General features: G+C 40.0%; 2 protein-coding genes across 4 annotated transcripts; one reads left to right on the top strand and one right to left on the bottom strand.

The window, feature by feature from the left end:
• Window positions 1-3,580: 3,580 nt before the first annotated feature.
• LOC119901857 (Krueppel-like factor 2) lies at window positions 3,581-6,096 on the top strand. Its single transcript, XM_038717582.1, has 3 exons — window positions 3,581-3,933; window positions 4,225-5,134; window positions 5,265-6,096. Exons 1-3 carry the CDS (start codon window positions 3,862-3,864, stop codon window positions 5,438-5,440), a joined length of 1,158 nt encoding a protein of 385 aa, XP_038573510.1. The 5' UTR covers window positions 3,581-3,861; the 3' UTR covers window positions 5,441-6,096.
• Window positions 6,097-7,350: 1,254 nt separating this feature from the next.
• On the bottom strand, window positions 7,351-27,548 carry LOC119901858 (epidermal growth factor receptor substrate 15-like 1). 3 transcript variants are annotated; one of them, XM_038717585.1, is made up of 23 exons: window positions 27,434-27,548; window positions 26,876-26,917; window positions 26,640-26,729; window positions 26,496-26,543; window positions 26,295-26,390; window positions 26,006-26,071; window positions 25,795-25,920; window positions 25,614-25,673; window positions 25,231-25,515; window positions 23,140-23,297; window positions 22,479-22,644; window positions 18,920-19,005; window positions 18,533-18,605; window positions 16,302-16,463; window positions 15,618-15,815; window positions 14,772-14,936; window positions 14,280-14,388; window positions 13,786-13,925; window positions 13,380-13,440; window positions 11,997-12,082; window positions 11,698-11,761; window positions 9,454-9,470; window positions 7,351-9,031 (listed from the first exon to the last, which is right to left on the bottom strand). In XM_038717585.1, exons 1-23 carry the CDS (start codon window positions 27,458-27,460, stop codon window positions 8,885-8,887), a joined length of 2,472 nt encoding a protein of 823 aa, XP_038573513.1. In that variant the 5' UTR covers window positions 27,461-27,548; the 3' UTR covers window positions 7,351-8,884. The 3 variants fall into 3 exon arrangements, with proteins under 3 accessions (XP_038573513.1, XP_038573512.1, XP_038573514.1); XM_038717584.1 differs by having other exon boundaries at window positions 8,889-9,470; XM_038717586.1 differs by lacking the exon at window positions 9,454-9,470 and having other exon boundaries at window positions 8,890-9,031.
• Between the last annotated feature and the right edge of the window lie 179 nt (window positions 27,549-27,727).

The raw sequence follows: 27,727 nt of genomic DNA on the forward strand, positions 1-27,727 counted from the left end.
CAGAAGAGGATGTTTTTGTGAGAACAAGTGCATTAAGAAAACAGAATATTTTTAAAGAATTAGTGTCTCTCACTGAAGAACATGTCAACAATTTGATGACTTGTTCATAACTTGGTCACGTAACTGGACAGAGACCGCAACCCCAATAGTACAAGCTTTACAATTGTGAAATGATACACGGGTTGCCCAATGGTAAAACTATTGTGTAAATGTCAATTCAGGGAAAGAGATTTTCAGAGGCTTCTGTGGAAATGTTGCGCATCCATATTCAACACTTGTTTTATGCAATGATTTGAATGGTTCCTCTTCTGCAGGGAAAGTCTAATATGGAGTCCACATGGGGCTGCACGTTGGGAGACGGTGCTTTGACATGGGGTCAAGAATTTGAGTAGGACAATGAATCCCTACATGCTCCGAGGTGTTTGTCCTATTTTTGACCTCTTTGGAGGTGGCAAGCAAAAGGAGAATTTCCTTAAAGGGATAAATAAAGTACCACTTCTTTATGAACTTCTCACAAATCTCTTTCACTTTACAAACCTCAACTGAGAAATGTTTTCATTTGGGCTGCTGCCGTCAAAAGAGTGCCCCACCTATCGTATGTGAGGTCATGGACATGCACCCCAGTTTGCCCAAATGAAATTTTCTCGTTGGGTACGTACACTTCTCCACAGGAAGCGATGGATCAGAATGAAATACAAACCTGTCTCTGAAACAGCATGTGAATTAGTGAGTGCTCCCCCCGGGGGAAACACCATACTTGCCAACTACATCTTAATTTTTTTTGTTGCCTTTCTCATCCCTTTGCTGCATGTCTCAGAGCAGAGCACGTTGTGTGCAGTTTCACATGATTTCAGGCTTCTCAAGTGCACAGTTTTCAGTTCTGTCATGCTCAACCAGGTGTAGAGTTGGTAAGTAAAGTCTTTGTAGAGTTCTGTCGCAAATGTCCTGTTATCAAGTCAGGTTGTATCATGACATTTAACTGAGTGTATGCAAATAATAGATGTACCAGTTATAATAATACCAGGTGTAATATTTTAAGTAAAAGTTAACAAAGGGAAATGTCTGATATGGTGGATTTATTTAAGTAATTTCCAAATTTGGTTACAGGAACACCAAGATCTATACTTGTCTTCCTAAAGTTTAGTCCTAATACAAACCTTGAATAACGTAAACATGAACAGCAGTTGTAGTTTCATATTAATCACAGAGATCTGAGTGTGGTATCAATCTTCTTATGCAACTCTCAGCAAGAAACTAGCTATCCCTATAAGCAAGACACTGTTTCCCAAACAAAAAATTTAAGTTGCTCTGGACAAAAGAATAAAATAACTCTCAAATCAGTGAGGTCATGAAAAGTTTATTGTCAAATAGCACAGACATGTTGAGATAGCCTGGTTTACATTTTGAAGCACAATCTGATGTCCACAGTCACTGAAATTCATCAGGTGAGAACCTCCAACATAAAGAAATGTTGCAAAAAGCTTTCAATGTAAAACAGAAAAGTTTTTGAAAGTAAATTCTAAGATATGATTATAACTACCAAGAGGTCAGTAGCGGGTGAAGTTCCTTAAATGTGAAATATGCAGCATTACAACTTATTAAAGGTAGCTGAGTAAGAGGGGAAGTTGTAGCACTTTCACTGGTAGCAGAGCAGAGCAGGAGCCGGGGTCAGAGTTAGCGGTCAGAGGTTCAGACATCGGGCCGGCCGCTCCGCAGCCACTAAAAACACACTTCCTCTCCGGCCTTACTGAACTCCAGTCGTGTGACGCACAGCACAGATCAGGGATCAGGATGTGGAAACCTCACACCTCAAACCTCTGCACTGACAAAGTTTAGTGGTGGTGGAGGACATGACAGCTTGATGAGAAGTGATGTGTCTCTCAACAGCTCAGTTGTCCTGTATTTGCTCACATCATCAGCACAATGAGTACTTTTAAAGCTTTTTTCACCTGTTGCAAAAGCTGATTATTTCCCTCTCTTGGGTTTTGGATTACACGATGATGCTACTTACAGCAAACAGTGTGTTGATCAGTGAAGGGAAAGTACTTTTACTCAGGTACTCACTGTACTTGAGTACAATTCTGAGTACTTCCATTTTATACCCCTTTATACTTCGGCTGCACTACATTTATGAGGTAATTGTTTTACATTTTAGACAGACAGACACTTTTTAAGTTTATCATATCCATAAAGTAGATTGAACAATCGCAACAGCATATAATCACTACTTTTACTCAAGTGAAGAACCTGAACACTTCTTTCCCCACTGCTCCCCACTGCTGATGATTGTGGGACTTAATAAACCTGAAATAAATGTGAACCATATTTAAACCTTTAATTAGTCTCTTCATTTCCATTGCTAGATATTATTTATTTGTGTGATTTTACATTCTCTGTTTTATTGCTTATGGAAATGATGTTCAATGGGATGACAGGATGATCTTAAAATCTATATATCAAAGTCCAGGTCAGTGACTTCACAATATAGCTTTATTTAAAGATTTAAAACAGTACAGTTGTGCAGAGTTACAGTTGACCCAGTGACCTCTGGAGCCAGGGCATCCCTGGTGATAAAACAACCTGACTGTCTTTGCATCAGAAACCAGATCTTAGCAGAAACAGCAACAAACAGGCAAGACTTTTTATGTAAATTTGGCTCCAATCGACACAGTAGCCCCCTCGTCCGTCATTTACACCTGAATGGGACTTTAACTTAAATCATGTTTACATGGCGAGTGGTCAGAGCGTTAAAAAGCCATGAAACCCGTTTCAGACGACCCTGGCGCCTGTTTGGACAAGCCTGCGGTGAGCGAACAAAACCATCTTCCATAAAGATAATGTGCCGAGAGCAAGACGCGTCAAATAGGTGGAGGCAGCAGCACAAAAACTGTAGAGAATCTCTCTATCCGCATATACAGTAGGCTATATTGCATTATTCTAAACTCACGTATGTTTTAATAGACATAGGCCTAACGGTTATAGAGACTTTTATAGACACCAATTTAAAGGTTTGAACGGAGTAGCCTACTGACTTGCTTTTAGAGTTTTGTTTTAATAAAAGAGAGGTAAAAAGAAACCATAGACTGAAATGTATTTTGAGGCTAAATGATGCAATCACAAAGAAGAATTTATAAAACTTAAACATAAATTTTGATGTTTTGGGACATTTTCTAGCTATTATGCCAATAGCCTGCCTTTTATTAAAGAACATTTTTTAGTGCTGTGTCTTTCCTTCCAGAGTTTTACCCAGTACTCTGAATCTAATTATATTTGTATTACTGTGCATCAAAAAAAAAACCAACCCAACCACATATCTATTTCTGCTGTGATGATTAACTAAAGTACTGACAGCCTTTATATTAAGTTGTTGGTGCGGCTTATGGCCACCAGCAGTTTCTGCCCTTGGGTTTATTCTTTTCAGCGCATTACGTAAGTATCTATGGTTGCTATATTGTCCGTGTGTTTGTAATTTGACAGCAACTTTTTTCCAACTCTAGCTCAGGTGGGTTGGTCTGTTGAGTGTTTGCGTCAGCCTGTGGGGGAGGTCCTGCGCTTTATAGGCTCGTCTGCCCAGCCCTGCCTGTCATAGAGCGCACTGAGCCCCGCTGCCTGCTGGAGCCGCTTTATAAAGAGCTAAATTTACCTAACTTTACGTTGTTTCCTGAGCTCTCACAATTGGCCAGACGTACTCGGGTTAGAGAGTTATAAGGTTTGGAGGACCTCCTACCACTTTTAAACTTGTTCATGTCTTTGGATCGCAGCTGTGGAGAGGCGACAGTGAAATACGCGCACTGACTCTGGTGCGGCTGCCGCTCAACACAACGAGACTTTGACAAGAGATAGTTATTATTTCACTAAACGATGGCCTTGTCTGGAGTGATGCTACCGTCATTTTCGACATTCTCAAACCAAAGAGAGAGAACCTGGGAAAACGTAAGTTAAAAATACAAGGGTTAGGCAATGTTTTAAAATCTGAGGATGTCACTTTGTTTCACCCATTTTGATAAGGATTGTAATCTCTTGATATCTTGTAGATCTTTTGGAACTTGCTTAAAGAAAAAACACAAAAAAATAATATATTTCCTTGTTTTCTGGGGGGGAAAAAACAATTAGGTATTATGCTGAATTACTTGTTTAGCTGGATATATTTTGCAATTTCTCATACAGCATTTTATTTTACAGCAACGCTATTATATCTAATCATTTCTTTTTTTATACTTTCAGAGGTGGAAAGGAGATATGGACAAAATAGTCTCCACCAGCTGCTCCATGCTTGAAATGGTACAGAACCTGGACAATCACAGCAGAAAGGACGACGAGGATCTGAGTAATTATTTGGATCTGGATTTTATTCTTGCCAACACAACTGGCTCAGACAGCGTGGCGGAATTTGTGGGCACAGTTGACCCCAGCATGTACACGACTGGAAACTCGGTGCCATCCTACCCAGGAGACGACCACCGCTCCCCGCCGCCCCCATACGGCGCCAGCCTCATGACAGAGCTGCTCCGCTCCGAAGGACCCAACAACTATGGCATTACGCGCAACCCTGGTGTTCAGGGGAGATTTTATGTCAGCACTGGGCCTTTTCCCCGCCAGGACATCAAAGTGGAGCCACCCATGGACGGTTACGGTCCCGTTTTGGGCATGGTGCCCCAAAGCTGCAGCAAAATCAAGCAAGAAGGGAACGTTTCGTGCATGATGCCCTTCGAGCAGCCCCGGGTAGCCATCTCCCCGAGGGCAGCCAGCAACATGACCCCGCCTCTCAGCCCCGATGACCAGGGAGCTTCGGACTGCCAGGCACAGCTGTGCCAGGCCATGAACTTCTCACAGAAGTATCACACACCGGCGGGTTTCCCGCACCACCCTCAGGCTCCCCAGATGCAGATGTCTTACCACGCTCCACATACTTCCTTTGGCATGTACGACGAAGGTCTCAGCCTGCAGCCAGGCGCGCAGAGGGTGATGCTCACACCTCCCTCATCTCCCCTCGAGCTGCTGGAGTCCAAACCCAAGAGGGGACGGCGCACATGGCCGCGAAAGCGCACAGCCACGCACACCTGCACTTTTGCTGGCTGTGGAAAAACCTACACCAAGAGCTCACACCTGAAGGCACATCTCAGAACTCACACCGGTAAGTTTAAGTCCGTGTCCATTATGATGAATATCGTGTGTGCGCAATTAAGCACAGCCCGGCATCGCTCAAAACCATATTCCCCCTCTCAGCACAGGCTAATAATCTTCCATTTTTTCTGTCCTCGCAGGTGAGAAGCCGTACCACTGCAGCTGGGAAGGCTGTGGATGGAAATTTGCCCGGTCCGATGAGCTGACCCGTCATTTCCGCAAACACACAGGACACAGGCCCTTCCAGTGCCATCTGTGTGAACGCGCCTTCTCCAGGTCTGACCACCTGGCACTTCACATGAAGAGACACATGTGAAGGAGCCCACATAAGGACTTGGGGTTCATAGGGGATTGTGTTATTTTTATTGTGATGCAACTGATGTAATTTTTTAATTTAAATTGTCCTCCAAATGACAAAAGTCTTTTTTTTATATATAATATTGAATTATTGAGGTTTTAGTGTTATTATTTTCTAATAATGTAGCTGGTACTACTTTGGTTCTATAAAAGCTTTAGAAAAGCTTTGTTTGCTTAAGAGCAGGCAGACCAAGAAGGGGCTGGCCCTGTACAGTATACTACTCCTCTTTGACAGAACTGGAATGCTGTTTGACACAAAAGTGCCTTTCTATGACTGTGCTACTGTAAAACTCTGTGTGACAGAACGCTATGGCCACAAAATAGTACATGTTCTTGTTGACAGGAGTGAGATGCACATACAGTTGCTTGACATGTGCAAAGACAATGTTTTCTTTAAACTGCCTCAATGTCTGAATGGTTTAATTTTTATGGCTTTTCCCTATTTGGAGTTGATGTTGTCTCCTCTTGTGTGAAACTCTTGGATCTAGTCCCTCTGTTCACTATCAGGGCTTGATGTCTTGTGCATTCTTTTTCACTTAAATTTATATAAGTATGTACATGGATTTTATACTGTTAAATGTATTTATTGTAAATATTAAAAACAATGAAATTGAACTTTTGACTGGTGAACTCTACTTTTCATGCATGCTTAGCCATTCTAGATACATCTTGTTCACACATTTAGTTTAATGAAGCACATCCACCCACTCATCAACAGGTTTCATACTGCACCTACTTAGACATACAACCAGTCTAAGTACCTACTTAGACATACAACCAGTCTAAGTAGGTTCAGCAGACCCGCAGACCACCAGATCAGTTACACTGAATAGGTTATACACGTTGCCATTGTATACCCACTTTAATTTAAAACATGGGCACTTGATTTCCACTATGATGTTTTGCAGCTGCAAGACAGAAGGGCAGCCGATTGTGGGCTTAGCCTATAAATACAAACACTCCATTTCCATAATTACAGACTGAGCCGGGAGTTGTCTGGACAGAGGGGCACAGCAAACCCTCATCAGGGAGCCCTTAGACTCCCTTTCTGATGGGTAGAAATTATAGGACATCAAAGGGCCTTAATACTACAATTACACAGAGTCACTCTGCACCACAGTTTCAAAGTATCTGAGTCCGTGCATATTATGTCTGCATGGTGTCAGTGAGCATGTTTCTCCCGCATCAAAGGCTGCATTGAGTTAACGTATCAAAGCCAGATGGCATTCTAAAAAGTAGATTAATATTAAACATTGGTCTTCAAATATGTGGTTGGTGATTGACATAGTTCTCTTCTTTCTGGTGAGTTTTAAAACTTTAAAAATAACTTGAGAAAACCACATTTGTGGCATCAAAGCTACACATTTAACTTGTATCTTATATTTACCAATTACAATAAAATGTACAGGCAGAGTGTGACTTGTTGTTCAAACACTTTACTAGAATTTATCTACCTATTTAAAAAAAGAGGAAGTACACAGAAGATAAAAATATCTGCAGTGGTAGATGCAAATGTATCACTCCCATTTCTCTTTTTTTGTTCCAATATCGATGCAGAACTACAAGATATAAACAAACTTTCTCACACGTATTTTAGTGTACTGTCTGCAATTTTTTTTGATATGAGAATTTGTAGTATCAGATTAGGACCTAAGAAGATAGTTAATAAAGTTCCCCCTTAATACTTCACATCTGTGCAATGCTGAGCTACTGTTCCTCAAGGCCATCTACAGTACATAAATTCTATATTTATCACAGATAAATTTATTTCACAAACTATTCATGACCTGCTGTTACATGTAACTGCGTCACTTCTTTCTGTGGCTGTTGTTATACTTTATTTAAATGAAAAGACTTACCTTGTTCCAGAAATGTTAAAAATCACTTTTATTCAATTAAAAGTTATTACACTTTTGAGTAACTCAAAACTCTTCAGATTCTTTTATAATCACATATATACTTTGCAATATTACATGTTACAATGTTGATATGTTGATAAATAAGGCGCTGTCGCTCTGTACATGTCCAGGAAACTCTGGAATGCACAGTGCATACATTATGTGCCAAATAAACCCCATTAGTGTTCTATAATTAGCAAGCAATATTTTAAGGCGTTTTGTCCTTTTGACCGGATCATAAGACATTAATGAACAGAAATACACTTTCAGTGTTAAGAGAAAAGTACAAAGTTGCAAGCAGATGTCACTGTGCATCAGTGGTAGTGTGAACAAGTAAAAAGGACAAAGCTAAGTGTAACAGCACCAGTATAAACAATGTAGGTTTATACTATTTCCATTTTATAGGAGGCTTTTAGTTGTATGGGAGTGCAAGTTGTTTGGGCGTTACAACAAGTCACCCAATGATAAACATGAGCTGTTGATGCAACAGTGCTCCAGGTGGAGTAAACTTTTTTCAAAGAAAGGAAGACCTCAATGATTATCGCTAGCATCTGAATATTTATATTAAGAGGCAACCGATGATACGGGACCAAATCATATTTTTAACCAATGCTAAATCAGGACTAAAATCCTTATGAGAGATTCCCAAAACATCATATTTTTACCTTGACATGTAGATCCCTCGAGGGTGTGATTATATTCAAATACCTCTTCAATCCCTGTACTTGAAGGCCATTATCGTTATGCAGGCATAAATGGCCAGAAACATTTCTAACATTTGAAATAAAAATCTAAATCATGCCATTATTATCTGATCACTGAGCTCAAGTCCTTTAAGACAGATTTGGGTTTTTTTAAAGGCGGACTCTGCTCTTCCAAGGTTTGTACATAAAACCATCATCTAACAATATTTACAATACATGAAGGAGTTTTGTTTTAAATAATAATAAATGAAATTGGACAAACTCAATCAAAGGCCAACAGTAGTTAGCAAATATGATTTGAATTTCAATATGAGTAATTAAAGGGTATGTAAAACAGTTTATACACCGCATTTTACAAGTACTTCATACACCACAGAGTCATTGCTTAAGCATATAAATAAACAGTAAAATATTCTTAAAAGATTATTTTTTCTTGCAACAGTAAGGCTTTTGGATGGATCAGGGTGATTATCCATAACAACATATGGAGTTAGATGTAGGTTGTCATCAAGTACCCTGCTGGTTGCGTTAAACCGCTATGTTCTTGCAGGACGAAGCCAGGTTCCGTATTGTCCCTGATTCTAGTTGCCATGTAGTTTGGGAGCAATGGACCTTAACTGCTTGCTAAATGTGGAGTCATTTGACACGAGTCCAGTTATGGCTGGAGAAACACTGGTCTCTTACACAAATTGGTAACAGGGGCTGCTAGTCATGTTGGGCCAGTCTTGGTGCTGTTGTCGTGAGCTTGTGTACGGAGGACTGTATGGCAGGAGGATGTAGCTGTGGTGGGGACATGCCTGGTCACGAGCCGGGCATGTTGGCCCTGCTGAGAGCGATGGCGAGCTCCAGGTCCTGCTGCTCCTGGAGCCGCAGCCTCCTCAACCTCTCCTGCTCCTCACGCTCGCTCTCACGCTTGGCCCACTCCAGCTGCTGGATCTCACTTCCAAACTAAAGCAGACAAACAAACATTAGATGTGGACAAAAACACAGCGATGCAGGCTGAAATATCAAAACAAATGGAGAGAAGTCACTGGGTGAAAGAGAGATGGCAAAACTAACAGTGGATCAAAATCAAATGCTTCTAATACAAAGTGTGAAATACTACGTCAAACATAACTAAATGATTTGATATATAGCAGTGAATTAAGAAAAAGCAACACAAAAAGCTTCAGAAAAGATTCCTACACAATACACTAATAAACTAGTGCCATACATTGCTAGCCACATATTTCCCGTAAACATTCAGCGCTTGAATCAATGGGAGATTTACTGAAATAACCGTGCTCATGAATCACTGTACTCAGATTAAGCAGTGCACACAGCTTTTTCACATGCAAAGGATTGACCACCACACCCTTGTACAGTCTTACCTTGATTTTTTCAGATCCTGGCAGAAAAACAAAAATTACAATACAGAGCACGATATAAAAACCCCCCACAGAAATCCCTTTCACAACTGTCATGCTAGCATGAGGGACAAAATAAATTCATGTCATGTCAAATGAAGCCAGACATAAAAAGCTGCCATTCATCATCTCTCCACTTGAGAGCACGCTCAGCCGTTTGGGCCATACACGACAGTAAAGAAGCGGAAGACGGAGGACAAAGAGGCAGATTTACCATGTTGTGCTCTGCTTCGAGGCATATCATGCTTTGACAACAACTAAGCTTTAAGCTTGTACTGCAAGACTTGAAAAATGCTCCTCAAGTGCTACCTGACCAGGCAAGTTCACTAACTCGCTGAAGTGTATAAATTATGACTTCCTTTCAAGGCTGAAGCCAGAGACAACAGCAAGCATGCAAAAGCCCCTTTACCAGATGGACAGACAACTAGACAGACACAAATACAGGGACTGTCCAAGTCAGTGATGTAAACATTTAATACCTTTCAAACCAAACCCTTAAAAAGCTCTCATACATTCTATCACTTGTTAGTCAACAGGCAGTAAGCACGACGGTCCTGTGATCGCTTGTTGAAGTCACTGTGAGGGAAAGCTAAAATAACATCTCTGAGCCTTCAGCTCTACAATCTGGAGAGTGAGATCATGAGACCAGCAGCTCATGCAGACAAAGATACTTGATCCAACAGCAAACTGTAGACTACACTTACAGATCCCAAATCTGTAGAACCCACAGGACAGCCTTTGGATGCTTTACTCAAGTGTGTCATAACAAAAGAGTCTGTGGAGCAAACGCTCTGGAACAGCTCTGATGCAGTCAAACTGAGAATACCTACTAGAGAAGGAAGACATTTAAAATCAATCCCAATAAGATAACTCACTTTAGTGCCTTCACATCAGATGATAACAACTGGTGTCCCCTTGGGAAAATATGCTCAGACTTTAAAAGGCCATAGTGTAATATTGTGTTGCAAAATTTTCACAGGAAGCCAACAGCTTTAAGGTGATGGCTTGCAGAGTAAGCACCCAGGGGAAAGCGATATTGGTTCACAAAAGGTGTTAACCGCATTTTTTGAGTATGGCTCACTGATGCATTGATGCTTAACAAGCAAAGTGTGGCTTTTTTGGAACACGCAATTGTAAAAGACGGACCCACCCTTGTCTACAGTAAGCTTTGAACACATTATAAGGTAGCCACAATTATTCATCTCTCGACTTTGTGCACCAATGCCGCATGGACTGCACCTGCATATTGAAGGGCTTCTATCAAAAACATAGCTCCACTATCTAATAAAGAACAACTGTAAATATTGTAGGTCTAAAATATTGCTCTATCAAAAATCAACAAACTATGCTTTATTGTTGCTAAGTAACGCCTGAAAAGTTGCTGCAACACTGAAGGCAAAAAGCTCAATTACACTTTTAAACTTGACCAAAATTTGCTTTTGCAATGGTCCCTGTGATTCAGACATTCAGAACAGCCCATGCCTTCAAGACTGGGTTTCTTACTTCCCCATCCGGCATGAGGCACACCTCTGGAGCTAGCTCGCTGGCTTACTGTGGCTACTCATCTCCCTCTCCATGTCGTAAAGCAAAGGGGAACACCAACTTTCTCACGTTGTGGCTTCTGCTAAAAGAATAAGTGCAAAGTCACAGCGGAAGGGCATGTGCTGGGCATGGCCTGTGGGTGATTGTGTGAACGTACACAGAAAAACAAAGATGAACATAATTTAACACTGAACTGGCTATTTCAACTGTTGGAGACAAAAATACATGAATAATAGCACTAACAACGGCACATCACTCTGTAAAACCCATAGTACTTCTATACCTCTAGCAACACCTTTCCTGTTTACATCTTCAAAAGAAACTACTTTTTCCTGCACATTCATAGCTCAACAGGGAAGTTATTTTTTCCCCTCATACCATATCAAACAATTCCTTTTAAGTAGGACAACAGTCACTCACCCCGAAAATGTTGCTGCCATTACATTTCTGTGACAAGGTGCAACCACTTAAAGTTGCAAAGAGAAATATCTTACAATGTCGTACTCACAACATTTGCATGATAAACACTATTAATTACAGTTGGTTTAAACCAACATTACATGCTAATCATGAAAATCACTGAACCATTAATGTCAAGTTAAGCTGCAAGCACAGTCATGTTCAAACACACACACACACACACACACACACACACACGGGGCTTACCATAGGGAGGTGCAGGCCGGTTAGGCACATTTTTCTTTGATGGGAGCACTGGGTTGTCTGACTTCTGTTCACACACAAGGGAAAAGACAAAAAATACTTCAGCTCTAAAAGAAATGTCAGCCAAAATTCAAAGCTTCTGGCCTCATAACCAGAGACTGTTTTCATAAATGTGATAAATTGGCAGAAAAATAAGAAATCACTCATGATGAGAGCAAAATTAACAACACAGCTTTCTACAGCTTAAGTGGAAAATGATGCTTTATGGCGCAACAGATTCATAGAGAGCCTCCTGAGCTTACCTTTGACATCCGACTAAAGTCAGCAAATCCACCCCCCTTGCTTCCAAAAGAGTTGCTTCCAAAGGGGTCCGCTGTCCCAAACACATCTGAGGCAAAAGTGCATTAAAATGCATTTGGAACATTTAAATATGTTTATAGAAAGAGCCAGAAACTATAATGAAGTTCAACCCCATACCACACAATTCAAAATCGTATTTGCATCTTGTTTATTCTGAAAGGGCCTGCATGCTATTTTCAGAGAGGGGAATGTGGCATGACCGTTTAATTTTCCGTGACATTTCGCAAAAAACCTGGAAAGCAGGGGTTTTGTTTAACCTGACGCATGCATCTGATCAGCTAATTAAAGGCGTCAGTTGGCGTACTGTTAACCAGAACTGTGCCTGGGTTGTTTTGAAGCTCAGTGGTATGCCACTTAATAAAAAAAAAAAAACCCAGCAAACTGCAGATGGTTACAGTGAAAAAACAAAACATTGTAATAGAATATGTTTGTTGTGAGTGTGCAACCACAAGAGGCCCCATTCATGTCAAGTATGCAGTGTTTTCTTTTACGCACAGTAACTCAGCTCAGGTCTACAGTTGCCTCTGTGTTCTTCTGAAGGCGTGTAGCATGGCACAGCATTGACCAGAGGTAGCCACTAACTTAAAACAACTTCCGTCCAGAATGAGGTAGAGCCGTTCAATTGCAGCAGATATAAAGACAGGACAGAGGCAGCAGAGAACTGGTTAAAGGAGTGGCAGTGTATTCTAGTAGAGCAGGACCAGCAGTCACAGAGTTTCTGTTATGTTTGGCTCCTGCAAGCCTCCTGTTTTTCCAGGGTAGGGGGAGTATTTTTAGTTGGCCAGTAGTTAAATGCGTAGGTACTCTGCTAAAAATAGTCCTAAACCACAGGAAAAATTGAAGCCACAGTCAGGAAAAATTGTTTGCCCCTGATGCCCCAAAACTAAAATCTAAATCTAACACGTCACCCAGAACGGCAAAGAATGACTCTTTGAGACGTGTTTCATAACTAGAATGTTCTTTCACGTTTAGATGTCAATTAATAGAGTCACATACTGTATAACTCTTCACGTAGTACAGGGATGACTATGTCTTTTATTTGACAAACTGCCATGGTAAGATGTCAACGCACAGTTCCGCATCCTACTGCAGTACCATCACATCTTACCTTCCTGACCACAGTAACTGCAAAAAGAGAAGCATACAACCTACATATTCAAAAAAAATAAAAATAACCACACAACCTGAAACCAACAAATACAAATACTGAAGCTTCAACCTATTCTAATTGTATGTGTAAAGTATTGTCTGTACTACAATATAGAAAATTGGAAAAACAATGAAAAAGCACATGTGAGATGACATGCTTGTGACTAGTAACGTACCTGAATCCTTTGGTTTTGAGCTGTTTGATGTGAAAGCGTCACCACTGCTGAAGGCACTTGGCTGAGAAAAACAAAGAAGCAAAGCACAAGTTCAGTAAGCAAGCTATTCAAACAATCTTCTTTAAAATACACACACACACACACCATCAGCATAACCACTAGTACTCTCTCTTTGTCGTACTGTTTGTTTTTCCAGTTATCTATAATAGTGAAGACATGGTCTTCAGAGCTGGTTTATATCAGCACTGAACTATAGCAAGTAATTAAACATAGAAAAGAAAATATCATTTTCAACTTTTGACATAAGAGCACTTATTTTCTGACAGTCATTTTGTAAACAAAAGAACCATAATCAGCACTTTTGACAAACATCATTTGAGTGGTAAAGAGAAGAGGTGTTCAATACTTTTGCTGGCGGTGTGGGTCTTCTACCGAAGGGGTCTGAGGATCCAAACCGGTCTGGCTTGTCTGTTCTCTTAAAAAAATCTTCAGATGAGGTGCCTTTGAAGGGGTCACTTTCCTTGAAAGGATCTTCTCCAAATGGATCTAGAAAAAGGACAAGACAATGAGAGGAGAGCAACTGTCGTGGCTGGGTATATGTACTTTGATCATCTAAAGCCTCTAAAAAGAAGTAATCAAGAGCTGTCTTTGATTTTTTTTCCCCCACAGCATCAATTCCAACAGATTGGAACATACAAATATTTCCATTTCATTAAATAATTACAATTTGGCATCTTAATTGTAGGTACATGTCAGGTATTTAGCTGAAATGCTTTTTCACAGGGCGTCTAATGAGTGCAGGTGATAACCAGCAAGCAACAGCTGGCAGAGCAGGGAATAACATTGATCCTTACAGAAATACAGGAGCAAATGATAAAAAGGTAGATTAGGTATTCTGACCTTTGAAGGGGTCGGACTTGAAGGGGTCCTCTGTCTGGAAGGGGTCTGCTGTAGGCCCCTTTACACTGCTGTTGTTGAACATGGCCATCTTTGACTTGAAAGAATCACCCTGATAAATGATTTAAAAAAAAAAAAAAAAAAAATCAATACATAAAAAATGGACGCTGTCTATGTGACAGCAGAACACAGTGAGCCACAAAAACAGCATGTTCACTTTCTAAACTGAAAAAATAATGCATGATAAATTATGACATAAGGCCCTAACTCCACCAAAACAGTGCATTTCATTCCTCAGATGTTTGAATAGCTATGAAAAAGGCAAATTGGGAATAGGTGATATGAAAAGTACTATTGAGACTGAGATGTTTATGCAGTTATTTATCCTTCTTTTTAGTGGGAAGGATTCAAAATCTGAACCAGGAGGATGGCAAAATAAAGTTTCTGGGTTCTGTAATAAAGTCTTGTAGTGAAAAGAGTTCCTGATCTCCTCACCGCACTTCTGAAACCTCCGTTTTCCTTCTCAGCAAACCCTTCATTTAAGTCCGACAGGTTACTGAAGCTTCCTCCATTGATGTCACTCAAAGTGTTGTTGTACTGCTCAATGGTCTTGGTCATCTCCTTTTGGCTGTCCTGGATCAGTGACAGCTTACTGCGAGCCTAAAAACACATATAAGACTGTTTAATCCATATCTGATTCCATAAAATATATTGATTATTATTGATTTTTTGTCTCTTTTAAGCAGGTTTCATAGTTGGTCTGGAAAATTTCCAACCTGACAGAAATGGGTAAGCAACTATGATTTCAAGCCACAAATTTAAAATAAAAAAGTGATTTTAGAGCAAAACCAGAGTTTGCACACTATTATCGGATTACTTTTTTATTTTACAGAATTATGTCCTTTGATTATTTATTATTATAATTTACCGTCACTTATAATGCAAGTGGTGGTTAGTGGTTAAGATGATCATAAGAAAATACATCAACCACCATGATGCAACACTTTCACTTCAGTGTACTTGAAGTGTACGTGAGAGCATACTAAATACTTCAGCATAATGGTCATGGAGGTAAAAGTAATAATAACTTTATTTATAGAGCAATTATCAAACAGAGTACAAAGCGCTTTCACAGAAGAAAAGTAAGAAAGTAAAGTAAAGCTAATGTTTCCAAAATAGACAATGCTGTGTTGTAAAAGCCATCGCCAACAACACAAACATAACACAATCCAAAATCCACAGAATGTCACACAGTATTGAGCCAATTAGAGAGCTTATTGGGCAAAAGTGGCTGAATTACCTTATGTAACCTCTAGTTACGCTAGTTACATCTGCACTGACCTGGTTGATCTCTTCCTGAGTAGTTTTGAGCGACTTAATGATGCTGTCCAGCTGGACACGACCAGAGAGCAGGCTCTGCTCCAACTGGGCCTCCTCCTCCTGCAGTCGGCTCAGGTCCACCTTGGTGCGGCTCAGTTCATCCTCCTGGCTCCGGAGGTCGGTCTCCTGAGAGCGGATCTGGCTCTGCAGGGACGAGATCTGGAGGGTGAAAGTAGAAAAAAAAAGAAAAAAAAAAAAGTAATAACTAACTATTTTATGAGGTTTAGGTTTCTTATTACGAAGACCAAAGCAACAGTATTTTAAAGTTTGTTCTCAGGAGGATTAGAAAAAAATAAAAAGGTCTGCATTAAAGTTAGATGGTGGTGCTCATTGTACTTATTTTAAAAATAATTTTTATCTATTTGCCTCAAAAGCATCAGCCATGCAGTTTCAAGTAAGCAATACTTACAAATAAGTACAGTCTTTTAAAACACTTTATTGTTTAAAGCAATAAAGTGCAGCATTTTCCTTTGAACAAACCTCAAATGACAAATGTTTGATTGATATCTGATTGATCTGCTCCAAAGATATCAAAACATATGCACTTACAAGATAACAACATAGTAACTGCATGTGTATTTCCATATAACCACAAGCACAATACAAATCGCAACTGCATTTTTTTTCATAACTTCCGTCTCTGACCATCTGGGACTCTTCCTGGCACTTCATCTTGATATCGTTGAGCATTCCCTCCAGCTTGGAGCGCTGCTGGTCCATCTCCTCTAGACGTTCCTGGGCATCTTGCTTCTGCGACTCCAGGTCCTGCAGGCTGCTGCTCTCCCTGTCCAAGCCATTCTGCATTTCCTGCAATCGGTGCATAGGTGTTTGTATCATACAGCTACTGAGTATAATTTTTATTCAGGTACTAACTCTAATACCAAATTATATACAGTGCCTTGTGAAAGTATTCGGACCCCTTGAACTTTTCGACCTTTTGCCACATTTCAGGCTTCAAACATAAAGATATAAAACTGTAATTTTTTGTGAAGAACCAACAACAAGTAGGACACAATCATGAAGTGGAACGAAATTTATTGGATATTTCAAACCTTTTTAACAAATAAAAAACTGAAAAATTGGGCGTGCAAAATTATTCAGCCCCTTTACTTTCAGTGCAGCAAACTCTCTCCAGAAGTTCAGTGAGGATCTCTGAATGATCCAATGTTGACCTAAATGACTAATGATGGTAAATAGAATCCACCTGTGTGAAATCAAGTCTCCGTATAAATGCACCTGCTCTGTGATAGTCTCAGAGGTCCGTTTAAAGCGCAGAGAGCATCATGAAGAACAAGGAACACACCAGGCAGGTCCGAGATACTGTTGGAGAAGTTTAAAGCCGGATTTGGATACAAAAAGATTTCCCAAGCTTTAAACATCCCAAAGAGCACTGTGTAAGCGATAATATTGAAATGGAAGGAGTATCAGACCAATGCAAATCTACGAAGACCCGGCCGTCCCTCTAAACTTTCAGCTCATACAAGGAGAAGACTGATCAGAGATGCAGCCAAGAGGCCCATGATCACTCTGGATGAACTGCAGAGATCTACAGCTGAGGTGGGAGACTCTGTCCATAGGACAACAATCAGTCGTATACTGCACAAATCTGGCCTTTATGGAAGAGTGGCAAGAAGAAAGCCATTTCTTAAAGATATCCATAAAAAGTCTCGTTTAAAGTTTGCCACACGCCACCTGGGAGACACACCAAACATGTGGAAGAAGGTGCTCTGGTCAGATGAAACCAAAATCGAACTTTTTGGCAACAGTGCAAAACGTTATGTTTGGCGTAAAAGCAACACAGCTCATCACCCTGAACACACCATCCCCACTGTCAAACATGGTGGTGGCAGCATCATGGTTTGGGCCTGCTTTTCTTCAGCAGGGACAGGGAAGATGGTTAAAATTGATGGGAGGATGGATGGAGCCAAATACAGGACCATTCTGGAAGAAAACCTGATGGAGTCTGCAAAAGACCTGAGACTGGGATGGAGATTTGTCTTCCAACAAGACAATGATCCAAAACATAAAGCAAAATCTACACTGGAATGGTTCACAAATAAACATATCCAGGTGTTAGAATGGCCAAGTCAAAGTCCAGACCTGAATCCAATCGAATCTGTGGAAAGAACTGAAAACTGCTGTTCACAAACACTCTCCATCCAACCTCACTGAGCTCGAGCCATTTTGCGGATGTACCCCAAGCGACTTACAGCTGTAATCGCAGCAAAAGGTGGCACTACAAAGTGTTAACTTAAGGGGGCTGAATAATTTTGCACGCCCAATTTTTCAGTTTGAAAAAAGTTTGAAATATCCAATAAATTTCGTTCCACTTCATGATTGTGTCCCACTTGTTGTTGGTTCTTCAAAAAATTAGTTTTATATCTTTATGTTTGAAGCCTGCAATGTGGCAAAAGGTCGAAAAGTTCAAGGGGTCCGAATACTTTCACAAGGCACTGTATATAATTTGGTATTAGAGTTAGTACCTGAATAAAAATTATACTCAGTAGCTGTATGAGGGGGGCTGAATACTTTCGCAAGGCACTGTAGTTTGGGTGGGAACACCCAAACACAGGCAGGGTGAGTTCAATGATTGAAGCAAATACAAGCTCGGCCTATTAATTTACATTATACTGTATATCATATTGATTAAGTTAAAAATATTCTTGAATGGATCTCAAACACTTTAAAATGGGTTCATATGTTTGCCTTGTTTAAAAATGTGTATATACATTATGTATTTTCAAGCTGTTGGCCACTCAAACATTTATTGATTTGAACCCCTGAACTTCATACTAAACTTCACTAAATTGGACCTGTCACTCTCACGTTCACTGATATTTTAACAGAAAACTTAAATGATTTTGGTGCAGCCTTACCTGGAGTTCACTATTTTGCTGTCTGATGGCTTCCTCCTTTTCCCTGATCTCGTGCTCCAGAATGAATTTCTCTCTATAGGTGAACAGGACAGGAAAAGAGCAAGGTAAGTAACAAGTGGTACTATTACTTGCTAACAATGCCTATGCTTCAGAAAAAAAACACACACACACGGCTCCATGGTGAAACTGTTTTCTTGACCAAGTCTCTCTTGGATTAAAAAGTAATCTAATATGGTTAAAGGTTAAAATTATTTGATGAAAATGTATCTAATAGTATCCAAAGCACTTTCATCATGAACATCACTTCACTGCAAACTCCCCTTCTGTTTCTCAGAGGAAGAGAAACAAAGTTGTACTCCTGCTACTCAGGAGTAGCAGGGGGCTCACCTCTGCAGCTGAGCTATTTCCTGGCTGAGGTCATCCAGCTCTTTGATGCCTGTCAGCTCGGCCGACCCCGTGGAGGTGGTGCTGTCCTGAGGCGAGAGACAGAGATGGACGAGTGAGAGAGCGGGGAAAAATGAGAGTTGGGTAAGAAAGTACGATGGACCAAGTGAGGGTGACAGAAGGTGAGAACAAAGACAATGAGAGTGACAACCGCTGGTGGAACAGGTAAATGGATGAAATGGCTGCTTAAAGAGGGCACAAGAGGGAAAATGTTTAAATAGGGAAAGGGGATAAAACTGAGGGAGAGTGGAGCTCCCTGCTGATATGTAAAAAACAAAAGACACAGGAAGGAAATACAAACACCTTGCACAGCTAGGGAGGGAGCAACAGTTCCAGACAATACATGAATGAGGGGAAATGCATACAGACAAGAGAATACAAAAGAGTTTTACACTACGCTTTTATATCAGTGTTTCACATACAGTGAGGAAAATAAGTATTTGAACACCCTGCTATTTTGCAAGTTCTCCCACTTAGAAATCATGGAGGGGTCTGAAATTGTCATCGTAGGTGCATGTCCACTGTGAGAGACAATCTAAAAAAAAGAAAATCCAGAAATCACAATGTATGATTTTTTAACTATTTATTTGTATGATACAGCTGCAAATAAGTATTTGAACACCTGAGAAAATCAATGTTAATATTTGGTACAGTAGCCTTTGTTTGCAATTACAGAGGTCAAACGTTTCCTGTAGTTTTTCACCAGGTTTGCACACACTGCAGGAGGGATTTTGGCCCACTCCTCCACACAGGTCTTCTCTAGATCAGTCAGGTTTCTGGGCTGTCGCTGAGAAACACTGAGTTTGAGCTCCCTCCAAAGATTCTCTATTGGGTTTAGGTCTGGAGACTGGCTAGGCCACGCCAGAACCTTGATATGCTTCTTACAGAGCCACTCCTTGGTTATCCTGGCTGTGTGCTTCGGGTCATTGTCATGTTGGAAGACCCAGCCTCGACCCATCTTCAATGCTCTAACTGAGGGAAGGAGGTTGTTCCCCAAAATCTCGCAATACATGGCCCCGGTCATCCTCTTCTCTACAGTGCAGTCGCCCTGTCCCATGTGCAGAAAAACACCCCCAAAGCATGATGCTACCACCCCCATGCTTCACAGTAGGGATGGTGTTCTTGGGATGGTACTCATCATTCTTCTTCCTCCAAACACGGTTAGTGGAATTATGACCAAAAAGTTCTATTTTGCTCTCATCTGACCACATGACTTTCTCCCATGACTCCTCTGGATCATCCAAATGGTCATTGGCAAACTGAAGACGGGCCTTGACATGTGCTGGTTTAAGCAGGGGAACCTTCCGTGCCACGCGTGATTTCAAACCGTGACGTCTTAGTGTATTACCAATAGTAACCTTGGAAACGGTGGTCCCAGCTCTTTTCAGGTCATTGACCAGCTCCTCCCGTGTAGTTCTGGGCTGATTTCTCACCTTTCTTAGGATCATTGAGACCCCACGAGGTGAGATCTTGCATGGAGCCCCGGTCCGAGGGAGATTGACAGTCATGTTTAGCTTCTTCCATTTTCTAATGATTGCTCCAACAGTGGACCTTTTTTCACCAAGCTGCTTGGCAATTTCCCCGTAGCCCTTTCCAGCCTTGTGGAGGTGTACAATTTTGTCTCTGGCGTCTTTGGACAGCTCTTTGGTCTTGGCCATGTTAGTAGTTGGATTCTTACTGATTGTATGGGGTGGACAGGTGTCTTTATGCAGCTAACGACCTCAAACAGGTGCATCTAATTTAGGATAATAAATGGAGTGGAGGTGGACATTTTGAAGGCAGACTAACAGGTCTTTGAGAGTCAGAATTCTAGCTGATAGACAGGTGTTCAAATACTTATTTGCAGCTGTATCATACAAATAAATAGTTAAAAAAATCATACATTGTGATTTCTGGATTTTTTTTTTTTAGATTATGTCTCTCACAGTGGACATGCACCTACAATGACAATTTCAGACCCCTCCATGATTTCTAAGTGGGAGAACTTGCAAAATAGCAGGGTGTTCAAATACTTATTTTCCTCACTGTATCGGGCTTCTTTACATCTCAAGTAGTCGTAGTATAAAATCAACGTCCCAGAATCGTCTCCTTTATGAGCGCACATATCCTACACCTAAAGCCCCCCTCCCCCAAACACTATTTGTTTTTAGGTTTCATGTTCAACCTCAAAAAGGGAACTGTGCAATAGAGCTATTTGTCTGTAATGATAGTATTTGTGTAAGAGTTACAAAAGAGTATGTATTTGTACTTTTCTTTGAATGTTAATTCAATCAATGTTAATTGATTTTACTCATGACATTAATCAGTTTATAATAAACAAAAGATCAGGCTTTCGGATTTCTTTGATGTGGAAGGGAGTGAAAGAGTGACTTATTAAGTGTCCTTGCCTTTATAGTCAAATTTGAAGCTACACACTTCAGGCAGTTTCTCCAAACTGATTATGTGTCCATTGACCATAACTGTGAAAAACAAGCAACCTTTAAAATAATTTGTCTTTTCTTTTCTTTTCTTTGCTAATACTGAATAAAAAGCTGCAGTCTGATGTCTGTTTTGATGGTCTCACACAAAAAGTGAAGAATTTGATTCAAAAATGACATCACCCAATTGGGAAAACTGAAAGCTGATAAGAAATTAAACATCATAAGATGATAAGGATAAGATGTTTTTAAAGATTCTCAAAGGCCTCCTCAATCATTGGTTTGCCAAAACATCACATCTTTACCTGAATATTGTATATTTCCAAACTTGTCAAGTAAGTGACACTACCTGTTTTACTAAAACTAAAATGTATTATTAAGTAACTATACTTTAGCTGACCATCATTTCACAGTGGCCGCTGTGAGAGACCAATGATGGTGGAACTCCAGCAGGTGGCAGTGTTTGCCTTCAGCACAGGTTTAAAAAACCTGACACATTCTGGGAAGTCCAAGGCCTGACAAATATTTGGCAAAGACTAAACAAGATTTAAGATATTCTATGTTCCTCTTTGCTGTGTAAATACATTGGGAAAATAATCCATAATGCAAGGGAGATGGTCCAATTCACACCTATTGCTTCAGATTGAGACAGAATATATGACAGAACAAAAGCGCCACCTTGTGACACAAATATTAGCACATATTAGCTTCTGGGACAAGCTCAGGTCACACGGCTGACATAAGCCCCACATAGCTCTGTTAGACAGCATAGAAGAAAGCTCAAAAAAAGCAAAAGAATAAAAATAAAAAACAGGTTTGCAAGGCAAAAACTTTTTATATTTCCCTGTTGCTTTTATGTTTTATTTAAAGCACTTTGAATTACCTTGTTGTTGAAATGTGCTATACAAATAAACTTGCCTTGCCTTGCAAGGCTAAAAAGCAAAGAAAAAAGAAATCACCATTTAAAATGCATAAGAAATGCAGGAAAACAGAGTCTTGAAGTAAATATACAAGTGAAGAAATCCAATAAATAGGGATATTGAAAGATGATGCAGCGGTTGCAGTGGGCAATAGTCAGGACTCACGGTGCCAGCTGCTGAAGCTGCAGTCCTTTCTGATGGGGGAATCATGTCTGGGGTTAGAGCTGACGGAGGGTCTATGCCTTTAGTGGCCTTCTGCTGGATCAGATACATTGCAAGAGAGAACTGCTCCCGGGTCAGCTTGCCCGTCTGTTTAGTGTCAGCGAGTCCCCTGCAGAGAGGAGAGATTTCTCTCAAAACACAAGAATAGATACTGCATTCTTTCTGAGAAATAAAACCCAAAGTCATCTGAAAGGTCACCGTTTGGCACACTCATCATCATTTTTGCATGTTATGTTGCATCCACTTTCTGGAGAAAATCTAATGATATAAAATGGCCACCAGATTGAGCTATAGATTTAAACCTGGTGATACTAGATATGCACAGGTGTGTATGATTCTGCCCTATTCAGATACCGGTACTCAGGTATGATAAAAAGTAAGATAGGTTCTATAGGGCATAATTCTTTTCTTGAAACTGAAAAATATAGCATATAATGTATACGCTGATGAATCGGTTTCCTAATTTGCTTGTGTTTTCTTAAACTGCAGTGTATTGAACTCTCTTGGCCACTGTAATATTCTTAATATGTGAAAAGTGGGGTGTGAAAGAAATGAGGAAAACCTTCTGTGAATAAATACGATCTGAACTGAGTTGTGGTCTCACCATATCTGTGCCAGCATAGTCTGGGAGAGACTGGACATCATGAAGATCTCTATGACCTCAGTTCCATTAACGAGGCCATCGTTGTCAGAGTCTGTTTTCTTGAAGATGTCATCGTATCTCTCCCTGTCAGCCACCGGTACCACCCAGTTAACCGCTGGCTGGAATCAACAAAAGACAATATGTATGTGATTTTAGTCGATCTGCTGAAACCTCAAGAGCCATAGCTATAATAGTATAATAGTTAAGGTATTTATATTATTATAGTTAAAAGTAAAAATGAACTGCACTTGGTGACGAATGGGAAAACATGTCCTATATATACACACACACACACACACACACACTAGAGGTGACCCCGAATGGTCAAAGATTTGACATGAGGAGCCTGATTGAACTCACAATCTCACAGTCAAATATTCGCAGAGCTGTTATGAAACGAGGATCATGCCATTTTGGCTATATGGAGTTGGTCAACATCTGCTTTTACACAGAACTACTAGTTTTCTCCCACTAACTTAATATACAGCCTATTATGATACAAATATCAACATATGATGCTGTAAATATACATATATACAAGAAGCTTTTAATAAATTTTTTAAAGTGTGTAAATAAATCCAAAACTGTAACCCTAAACCCTAAAAGGAGGCGGCGTCAGTCAACTATAGGCAATCCTCGACAATTCTGATTCGACTATCTAAATTCTCAGTCGAATACACCCCTAATATATACTAACAAGTCTTGCCATACATAGCTAAAAGTCCTAACACGGCTAAAAATGTCCTGCAGTCCTTATCAACTGTTACTGTTGTCATTGACCTATTATACACATTCAAACAAAAACTGAAAAATACTAAATTCAAGATACTGCAACTAAATTAGCTGATGATACATAACTATGCAAGAAAGATTTATTCTGAAATATATATCTGGGAAAAGGGCAATGAAACTGGCTATTAAAGGAGAAAAAGTGGCACAACTGAAAAAAAGGAAATCACAAGTGTCATGACAGCAAACACCAGTTGATCATGGTATGAGGGAAAATCATTCTTCTCTTCTCTTTAAAGGAAACCGGTTTCTCTAAAAGTCACGGGCGAAAATCCCTGCAACTATGAAAAGGTGGAGAGAAACACACTGGGCTGTGGACAATACTCGAAACAATGTGGCCAAACAAGTCCAACCATTAGCAACAGAAAAACATCAATACAGGAAATGCTTGTTTCTTTAAACTCCAGGCTCTGCCCTTGTGATACTCACTCGGACAACTAAATATCAGGACGGTGCAATATGCAAAACATAAAATACTATTGCATTTATTTCATCAGATATTGAGATGGTGATAATTTTAGTGCAAATGGTCATTTTTATGTTTCATGGTCACTGAAAAAAATATAAAAAGTCAAAATTCTGATTCCAGCTTCTTAAATGTGAATATTTTCTGGTTTACTTACTGCTCTATGACAGTAACCTGAATATCTTTGGGCTGTGGACAAAACAACACATTAGAGGACGTCATCTTGGGCTTTGGGAAACACTGATGGACATTTTTCCCCCTTTTTTGACATTTTATAGAGCAAACAAATAATCGATTAATCAAGAAAATTATCAGCAGATTAATCAACGATGAAAATAATCATCAGTTGTGGCCCTAGAAGGAAACAAAACCTGTAAATAAACAGCTAGTAAAAGAAGTATATATTTTTAATTCCGAGAGAAGGGCTGGGTGCTAACTTAATATTTACATTCATCAACTTTCAGAACAACTATATGTAAAAAAACTTTTTTTTAAAATTATCATATCATGTTATTATTTCACAAAATACTGTTGTCTTAATTACCTACTCTGAGAAAATTTTGATAAAAAGCTTGTTTTACTCAAATGAAGAGTTGTTTGATGTAATGCAGAAAAACAGATCATAGTTATGTAGTATATCATTGCACTGCATTAGTTTAATTATTATATGTGTATTACTTCATGCCATTTCTCTATTAGGATGTAATTAGAACCATATCGAAAGAGCACATCTCCCATAGACTAATCAATGTAGTCATTTCGCCTACATTAACACCACGAGAGAAATGTTGTCTTACCGGTGAGCTGGATTTAAAGGAGTGTTTTGGAGAGAGGTTGACAGTACTGGTAGGAAGTACTGGGGAAGTACTTAGGTGAAGAGTGCTGCTCACAGGAGGAGTGCTTCGCAGGGACTCTTTCAAGGGAGCTGGGCCAGCCGTCAGCCCAGAAAGAACAGGCAGCACAGCCACAGCACCTGGCAGAGCACCTGCAGACTTCTTCCTTTTAGAAGGGGGGATGAGGGAAGTGGGTAAGGTAGTTGGGACAGGCTCATTTTCCATGGCACGATACACAAGATGCATGGCCTGGAAAATAAGAAATCAGATAATCTATTAATAAAAATAAAACGAACAGTATTACTCTGGAGTGACAGTAAAACCTTAACAAAACGGCACCAGCTTACCACTGTGAATTCATCCTTATCCAGGTTTCCATCTTTGTCTACATCACTTAGGTCCCAAATCTACAGAAAGTTATGTAAATGCAATAATGAGCAAGAATTAGTTGCTTTGAATTGTTACCATTGCAATGTCAGGGAAGACTGTACAACAATAAATATACATCATTCTAACATGTAATATCACCTTTCCTAACACATCCAGAGGTAGCTTGGAGTTGATCAAAATTGGCCTGACTTTTTCACCAGGGAGGAGGCCATTTACAGGGGACAAACTCTCAAAAATGCCTTCAAACTTCCCTTTTTCATCAGGCTGGGGAAGAAAAAAGTTTAGGTGATGTGACAAGGATGATTTTATTATATTCTCATTTTGTTCTTGATAAATGGGATCAACTCACCCTAATTGCCCACTGTGAATCAGTTCCTGTCACTGAAACACTTAGTAATGGACTGTTAGTGTCTTTCTGTAAAAAAAAAAAAATGAAGTGAATATAAGATACTAGCAAAGAAGACAAACACGGTAACAACTGTATGAAGATGGCAAAAAGACAGGGATACATACAACATTATCACTTTGAGACATTCAATGTCCACTCATTTCTCATATAAGCAGCAGAAGTAGATTTTCCACTCAGTGTGTTGACTATCACAGCATTGAATACTGCAAGTGTCAGGAGAATCACTTACAAATTTGGGCGCAGCTAAGTTTTGGTTGAGGTTATTGAGGCTGATATCATTTCCGCCCTGTGCTGAGGCCACCAGTCTCAAAGCTATGAAGAAACCCTACAAATCAGGAAGAAAGTAAGGAAAATCATGCGTTTTATGCACACATCAGCATTATCGATCACAGTAAATCTCCAGCGAAATTCAAGAGAAGAGATACGATACCCGCTTGTCCAAATAGCCTTTTCTTTCTGAATCTGCCAAATCCCAAATCTAAAGGATGACAAAAAAGAAAAAAACATTTGTGTGCTATAAACCTATTATATGAGTTTTGTGTGTTGGTGCAAGCTGCTTGGGTTTTTGACCCACCTTCCCCAATGTACTGTCTGACAGCCCAGACTTCTTAAGGAACTGAGCTGCATCTCCAGCCGATATTTTGCCTGTGTTTCCTGGATCCAGCTACAACAAATCAATAACAAAACACTAAATGGATGCAGCAGACATAACTGGGTTTATTAAATGACTTTATTCAACAGATAATATTCAGCTGAATGAACACCACAAGAGCTGGAGTGTAAAAATCAAAGCAGTAACCCAGACCATACCTGTCTATAATAGCTCTCATAAGCTGGGACTCCACTTGATAGCTGGAGAAGCACACAGAAGAGAAATATAACACCAGTTACAAATGAGAGTGTGTCAGATTGCCCATACCCCAAATTAAAGTTATTTAAAGCTAGAAATAGCTATAACGTTAGCAGACTGTACGTCAGTAATAGGTAAAAGTAACTGGTTAACGTTAACAGATAAATACAGCTATGATGGCTAACGTTAGCTAACTAAAGGTTTGTTTCAGTTCAGCTTTAGCTACACTGGTTAGACAGTTTTTAATTTTCATTAACACCACCTTAGCTGCTAAATTAATTTACTTCCAATACTAGCTTTCTTCTTCCATTAAAACGTACAGTAACTTTGCTATCTTTACTTAACCTAACGTTAGCTAACCATGTACACTTAGCTGACACCGGCAGGTTGCTAATACGGTTCCACTAGCCAATATTCACTAAGTAGTTATATAGTGAGACCATACAACGACTGTCACTGTCTTGACATTGACCAGTATTAAAATTTGAGACATTTCTTCAGCTATTGAGAGTTGTTACCTGACTGAGCGTCATAAGCGCCGCCATATTTCCTGGTGTGTCGGGAGTGCGCACACGCCCCTTAATCGAGCAGGCACGAGCGGCTAAAGACGGACAGACAGGACCGTGGTTCCGGTTGGTGAAGTGTTTAGGTCACCACACGAGGTGCAGGGCATTGTCCCTGTGAAACTGTGAACCAAGCAATAGCTGATGCTAGAGGGATTCGAGATGAGAAAGATATATTGTTCGAGTCCTCAGTTCTGATTGGATAAGTCACATCCCGGATGGAAAAACATACCATCAGACCAGGCTCAG

Source organism: Micropterus salmoides, unplaced genomic scaffold, assembly GCF_014851395.1.
Source record: "Micropterus salmoides isolate LMB-PRFRI ecotype aquatic unplaced genomic scaffold, ASM1485139v1 Ms_hic_scaffold_14, whole genome shotgun sequence".
NCBI lineage: Eukaryota > Metazoa > Chordata > Actinopteri > Centrarchiformes > Centrarchidae > Micropterus > Micropterus salmoides.